Here is a 7496-nt window from a genome sequence, read left to right as displayed (position 1 = left end):
CGTTGTTGTTTGACACCGTGAACTAATTTGACTGGTAAATGAGTGAGCATGTACACAAGACTCTTAATTTCCTTACCACGAGTAAAATCCAGATGAAATAAATAAATAAATGTATATTTATTTTTGTCGTTGCAGAGAGAAATGCCCAAAATAAAGAAAATTGTATATATTTTTTTGGCCTCTCACACTATCTATTGACTCAGGTCACAGAATCCACCATTTTTCCTTGCACTCTGTCGCTTTGCTTCTTTATGATCGCCGGAGTGTGTTTTTGTTTTTCCCTCCCTCTCGCACATCTTTACAGTGCTGCCTCTGTGCTTCTGATACCTTAAACATCCACACCTCAACAAAGTTCAGATTTTTTTCTAAATAGAAAAGTTCCCTTGTGAAGGTGGGGAAGATCCTCTTCTTTTCCATTTGATTCCAAGGTGGTGGCCATCACGTTCATAACATTAGGAATAGGTCTATGTATAAGGACCCACGCAGTTTTTTTTTTTTTTTAAAGGGTGGAGACACCGACTAGGTTGCTGTACTAATGCACCTTCCTCTTTAGGCTGATTACACACTGCTTCAGGAAAAGGTGAAGTGTTGAGTTGACAGAGAGGCATTCTGAGCCAAAGCTTTTCAAGAGCAGAATAGTGTTTTTGTTTTTTTTGTTTTCCCCTGCTGGTTCTTAGTCTCCAGAAGGCATTTGGACAGCTTTTTGGGTCCTCATATTTTGTGACCTGCCATGCCATCTTACACGGTGACTGTTGCTACAGGGAACCAGTGGTTCGCAGGGACGGATGATTATGTCTACATCACGCTGGTGGGCACGGAGGGATGCAGCGAGAGAACACTGCTGGACAAAGCCCTCTACAACGACTTTGAGAGGGGGGCGGTAAGTGGAGGTTGCTGCGTGACAATGGATTTTTGGATGATTGGTGCAAACAGCAAATACTGTGAACGTGAACAGACCGGTGGTTGAAAAAGAGAGAAGTTGTAAAGTCGTTTATCTAATAAAGTAAACTTAATATTTTGAGGAAACACTTGTGAACTTCTGTGAAAGGGCTCTTCTTCTGCTTACTTGGACAGCACCAGTTTACAATTAGGAACAAAGGATGATGTTTTGATGGACAATGTAAAGACGTTACTTTTAATGTAAGTTGTAAACACCAGAGGTTTTTCTAGATACAGTGTCAAAATGTTTTTTTTTTTACATCAGGAGGGAAAAAAGCTAAGAGAACAAAATAGGAGCAAGTTCCCTTTTTTAGGTTTTGAGTATCAGAATGACCAAATCCTTTTGGCGACTGTAAATAGATGCTCAGGCTGTTGAATTCAATAACATTCAATTCAATAAAACAATTTGATTAAATATGGACAGCATAAAAGTCCTATTCTCTCTGCATTGCTTCAGGTGGAGTGATGGGGAAATCATTTTAGGCTTACATCACAATAAAGGAAGTTAAACTCTAGCAAAAAAAAAAAAAAAAAAAGATAAGATTTCTTTCCAAAGTCATACGAAACACAGATGAAAAGGCAGAACTTACAAAAGAAAGGAACAATTGTGTTTATTTAAAGGAAAATCACAGTTTCCGATTTTGAAAGCAAACTATGAAAAAAGAGCAGCTTTTTTTCTTTTTTTTATGAAAATGAAGCTACATTTAGCTATTGCGACAAAGAGTTTCACCGGAAAGACTCTTCAAAGATCCAAAAAAAAAAAAAGAGGAAAAACACTGGATGCACGTTGGTGTACAGTGGAAGTAGGCTGCAATCTCCTGCATGCTTAATAATTTAAATTTAAGACAAAACATTTGCAGAATTCCTTTCATCTATGAATGTAGCTCTACTAAACACTAAACTAAGTACAGGTGTTATAATTGGCTTAGACATTTAAAAACCAAATTGACTTACCTATGTTTACGCGAGGTTTTACTAAACGTGTTATTAGATCCATATTGATCAGAACTAATCAGACATTCTTTCTAACGTTTCCGTTTAAAAAAAAAAAAAAAAGAACACCATGATATCAGATGCTGAGTGACTGAGCCGATTTCCACGGCCCCCTTTTTCACTGTAGCCACTGTTCACACTGCAGATAGACTCATATGATGTGAAAGTTGGTGAGAACTTGGGCGATATCGTGCTGGTGAAGATTGAGAAGAAGAAATATTGGATGCTGGACGACTGGTACTGCAGGTACGTCACTGTCAAGACCCCAAGTGGAGATTATGTGGAATTTCCCTGCTTCCGCTGGCTGGTGGATGACAAAGAAGTGGTCCTGCGGGATGGACGAGGTATTTACCTATCCATCTGTCTAAAAAAACAAACAAAAAAAGAAACTAGTCTGCTGAATCCCTCACTTTGTCTTGTTCTCTTGTAGCATTTCTGCCTCAGGATGATAAATCCAGCATAGTAAAGCAGCACAGACAAAAAGAGCTGGATCACAGAAGAAAAACCTACAGGCAAGTTCGCTTTACTCATAAAGTGTTGGAGGCGTCTGAGGCTTTTTAATGACAATTATTCTTTTTGTAGATGGAAGGAGTGGCAGCCAGGCTTCCCTATGAGCATAGACGCAAACAGACACAGAGATCTGCCCCGAGACATCCAGTTTGACAGCGAAAAGGGAGTGGACTTCATACTAAACTACAGTAAGGCGTACGTACAGCCATCTGTCTTAATGAAAGGAACAGGTTTCATGAACTTTGATGTCAGCTGTTGTATCTCATTACAATAAAGAGGATGTCTGCGGAGTCTAAATGTGCCTTTTGGGTATTTTTACAATGCAAAGCCTGAAGCCCCGATCAGATGCAGAACTGAGGCCTCAGAGTGTGCTTCTATGTTATGAGCTCAGAATTACCTTTGAAAAAAAAAAAAGAAGAAACAGAGGTCTCATTGTGTCAGTAGAGATATTTGCATTGTGCTTTCAGGCAGACTTTGGAACGGGCTCAAAGGGACAATAACAAACAACCGATTTTTAAAAAGGTAGTATCGTGTGGAATATGTAATCCATCCATCCATCCAGAATGAGTTCAGAATGAGGTTCATCCTCCAGCTCATTCTGGGGGATCTCAAGGTGTCCTCAGGGCAGATGGGACATATATAGTCCTTCAGTGGGTTCTGGGTCTTTGTCGGGAAATGAAAAGTAGAAGTATACAAATTGAACTTCAGATATATTGTCAGAAATGCTGCTCTTTTTTTTTTTTAATAACACATTTACCCACACTTACTCACATCAGGTAATTATCAAAATATCTAAAATCTGATTAAAGAATTTTTACAGTTTACAGTGAGAAATTGTCTGTGCTTCCGAACAGGAACGGAGTAGAAATACGCCGCTGGTAATGGCGACAGGCCACAGCGGTGGTGTGTTGAGTGGGCAGCCCATGTGCTTCCATGTCCCTGTTTTAAAAAAATAACAGTGAATTGACCTGCTTGGTGCAAATAAGCACTCAATCATTTCTATCGTGCAGCATTAACTATGGGATTGACTTTATTGGGATATTTGACCATTCTTTTTTCACCTGCGTGCCTCACCTGTTTTGGAGAATGCATGGAGATGCCGTCTTTGAGTACGGTCGGGAGTTTCTGCTTTCACTTCACAATATGACCGTGGGGACTATTGATCCAGAGACAGTTCTTCTTGTGGAGATGGTCTGGTCCAAATACTCCATGGTAAGGAGTAATAAAGGCCATTTGGATTGAACCTTACTTTAACTACAACTGTATAAGTAGTATACTAACAATATACTAGCTACCATAATGCTGGTCAAAATCCAGCCCTTGCAGGGAAAAATTAATGACCTGCAGGCAAACGTCCAGTCCTCAGGGGAATATGAACTCATGCCTCACTGCCCTTACGGAAACGTGGCTCAAAGAGCAGGATGCCAACTAGGAGCAGGACATACCCGAGTTCAGAGAGCCGCTTCGACTTGACAGGAACTCCATCGTGACTGGCAAGACACTCGAGATGTTGCAGGGGAGCCGCCAAGAATTATGGGCCCCATGACAAAAAATCTAAATCATCCCAGAAGCTGACAGTCAGGGGACAGTCAGGGGCCCCCCTTATGGCGCCACTGGGAGTGTGCCTGTATGTTAATAAACACCGGTGATAGATGGTGGTTGTGAGGGAAACTGTGCTCCAGACATTAGAACTTTTATCAGTACCATGGCGGCGCCTTTACTTATCTCGGGAATTACGTCAACTGTTGGTAAACGCTTGTTTACATTTACTGGAAAGCCAATGCTGTTGTAGCAGCCTGGCTGCTCACGAACACACTGCAGAGGCTTCAGGGAATTTCCCCAGATGCACCAAACTTTGTAACGCCGGATTTCAACCACTGGAACTCTGCAAAGTCACTGGATGGCTTTTTAACAACACCTCATTTGAAATGTCTTGATCTGAGTTTTGATTCAGTCAAAGGAAGCTCATAGATCGCACCGCAGAGCTCCACTTGGTGCGTCTGACCACAATGTAATTTTTCTGACCCCCGTATTACTGGCTCAGTCAGAAGAGGTTTAGACCTGAGCCCTGCAGCCTCCTGGTCAGATAAATCCACGAGTGCCTTCAGGAGTGTTTCAGTTGCGCTAACTGGTATGTTTTTAAAGACGCTATTAAGAATATAAATAAAGTAACTCAAGCTTTGTCACCTTCTGCAAGGGCTTAGTAATTCCCATAGGCTATGTCATACATCTCCAAACAATAAACCTAGGTTCTCCAAAGCTGTCAGGATAGCTATTGCTGAGAGGAATAACAGTTTTAATCAGGGGGATATAGCCTTGTATCATACCTACAAAGAGAGGTGAAAAGGAACATTAGAATAGTCCAGCTTAATCACAAAAATAAGATAAAAAGTCTGATCACTTCAAGAAAATCCCGTCTAGGTTTTGGGAGGCTGTAAGGACAATGATTGGTATGGAATCTAAAATGAAGGCTGTTGTCACCAGTGATGTCACTGATGCATCTGATTTTGACTTTTCTAATGAATTGAGCACTTTTTATAATCATTTTAATGTCCAGTTTAAGCATGAACTGTCTGCTTGTATAGTTGCTGCTCCTAAGCACAGTAACAAAGTGCATGTGGATAACGCCGCAGTGCTTAAACTGCTTAAAGGGGTCTGAGAGAAAGAAGTCCAGGCCCTGATGGCATATGGGGGACGGGTCCTCAGAAACTGGGGAGAGGTTATATTCCACATCTTTAACAAATTTCTGGAGCTCGGCAGAGTACCCAACATTTGGAAATAGTTGATGTACCAAAAACCGCATCCCTTAAGGACCCAAATAATTTTAGACTCAATGCACTGAATCTCATACCATGAAAACCTTTGAGAAAATTGTCAAAGATGAACTTTTGAGTCACACTTTGAGTCCGTTCTAATTCGCCTACAGCGCAGGAAGAGGGGTGGATAATCCAATTTGCAGCCTCTTCAATGTGAAACTTACTCACCTTGAGGGAGCGAATACCTTGTGTGGTTGCTTTTTTATTGACCTTTCATCAGCCTTTAATTCCATCAAACCTCACAAACTGGCAGAAGGACTAAAATCCTGCATTGTGGAGACTACTTTGATCTTGTTGATAATTGTCTTACTTACAAATAGGACACAGCGAGTCCTTTTTGTCTGATGTTGTGGTGGTGATTTGTTCTTTACACAAATGTGTGCCGAAGTCTGTATGATAATCATTGTATAGTAAAGTCTGTTGACGACTCAGTCATTATGTTCCTGCTGAGTAATGACGCCCCGACTGACCATGGCCCAGGATCTGCAGGAGCTGTTGTCTTATTTGGACATTCATGTGTCAAAAACAAAAAGAAATGTGCATAGACTTTAGGAAGACTCCTCCCCTTCTCAGTCCAGTCTTTTTAAATGGACACCCAGCGGAGGAGGTGCAAGAGTACAAATACCTGGGCGCAACAATGGACAATAAACTGATATTTGAGTCCTGGGCTGGGCTGATGGAGTGTGTAAAAAAAGTCCACCACAGGATGCACTTTCTTCATAAAAAGTGTTTTGCAGCTGCTTTATTGAATCTGACCTCAATTTTCCCTTTCGCTGCGGGTTTGGTTTGCTAAATGTAAAAAAATAAATAACCGCTTGCAGAGCCGTATCAAAGAATGAGGAAAAAGCATCAAAATACAATGGAATGACATTATGGACCTATTCAAGTGCAGATTAGTAACCAAAGCAAATAAAACAAACAACAACAAAAAAAAAAAAACAGCCTTGGCGGACCCCCTCCTAACACACACAGCCCCTCCCTTCAGGTAGAGATACACCTTACCAAGATGTAGAACAAACAGACTGCAGATCTCATGTATTCCTACAGTCATTGGCTTTTAAAACCAACTGTAGATATAAATATCCCCATTTAGAGTCACTATCAAGTTGTTGCATTTTACCTCCAGTTTTAGCTCTAGCTTATTATGTATACATTTATTTATTAAGGCATGTTTTGGATAGATCCCCTTTAAACTTTATGTAGTTGCCTCTTATCTTCCTGTCTTGCCTGCTGTCTGTGTAACTGCTTGTGTGATGGTTTTTTTTTACCGCAACTCGTTGCAAATGAATTGCCCTTCAGGGACCCGATAAAGTGAAGGCTTTAGTCTAACGTCTGGTCTGAAAATATGAATAAATTAAGAATCATGTGGATGTCTTTTCAGAATAGAGAACCTGTGCGTGAACAGCTTCATGAACATGTTTCAGACTTCATGGAGTGATTTTGCCGACTTTGAGAAAATCTTTGTGAGAATCAAAAACACCATCTCAGGTCAGTTGTTCTTTTCTAGTATTTTATGCTATGCTATGTTAGGCTGTATAGTTTTCTATGCTACATAACAAGATATGTAGAATAGTGTAGAATAGTGTATAATATATATATATATATATATATATATATATATATATATATATATATATATATATATATATATATATATATATATATATATATATATATATATATAAGTGTGTGTTTATAAATGTTTTCTTTCAGAGTATGTGATGCAACATTGGAAAGAAGACTTCATGTTTGGATACCAGTTTCTGAATGGTTGCAACCCAGTGGTGATCCAAAAATGCACCAAACTTCCTGAGAAGTTCCCCGTCACTGATGACATGGTTTCTGTCAGCCTGGAGAGGGACATGACGCTGGAGGAGGAAATTAAGGTTGACGTTTTATCTGTTTTGGTGAATCCCCTAATAACAACACTTTCCGTTTCAGAGATAAAAGAGTTGTATGGCTGGCTTTCCTTTGACGAGGAGAACAGTTTTTCACTCTCTTTGATCATCTGAACTAATCAGCACATTAAAGCAGTGTTCTGGTTCCAGGCAGGTAACATATACATCGTGGACTACGAAATGTTAGAGGGCATTAAGGCGAACAGCACGGACCCGTCCACTCTGCAGTACCTGGCAGCGCCGATGTGTCTGCTGTACAGGAACCTGCGGAACAAGATCCTGCCTATAGCCATACAGGTACAGTGATGTTGGACCACTGCAGGCGAGGCTTTTTCAGGCG

General features: G+C 40.4%; 1 protein-coding gene across 1 annotated transcript in view; it reads left to right on the top strand.

Annotated features, from left to right (window-relative positions):
- The first annotated feature begins 521 nt into the window (after positions 1-521).
- Positions 522-7496, top strand: part of alox5a (arachidonate 5-lipoxygenase a) — a 12418-nt gene continuing 5443 nt past the window's right edge. The window contains exons 1-7 of the mRNA XM_036126804.1: positions 522-880; positions 2078-2276; positions 2363-2444; positions 2515-2637; positions 6640-6746; positions 6972-7144; positions 7307-7453. Of these exons, the coding sequence (XP_035982697.1) occupies positions 731-880; positions 2078-2276; positions 2363-2444; positions 2515-2637; positions 6640-6746; positions 6972-7144; positions 7307-7453 (981 nt within the window). The 5' untranslated portion in view covers positions 522-730. The remainder of the gene's footprint in view (positions 881-2077; positions 2277-2362; positions 2445-2514; positions 2638-6639; positions 6747-6971; positions 7145-7306; positions 7454-7496) is intronic.

Source organism: Fundulus heteroclitus, chromosome 22, assembly GCF_011125445.2.
Source record: "Fundulus heteroclitus isolate FHET01 chromosome 22, MU-UCD_Fhet_4.1, whole genome shotgun sequence".
Lineage (NCBI taxonomy): Eukaryota > Metazoa > Chordata > Actinopteri > Cyprinodontiformes > Fundulidae > Fundulus > Fundulus heteroclitus.
This window is presented reverse-complemented; position numbering and strand designations above follow the sequence as displayed.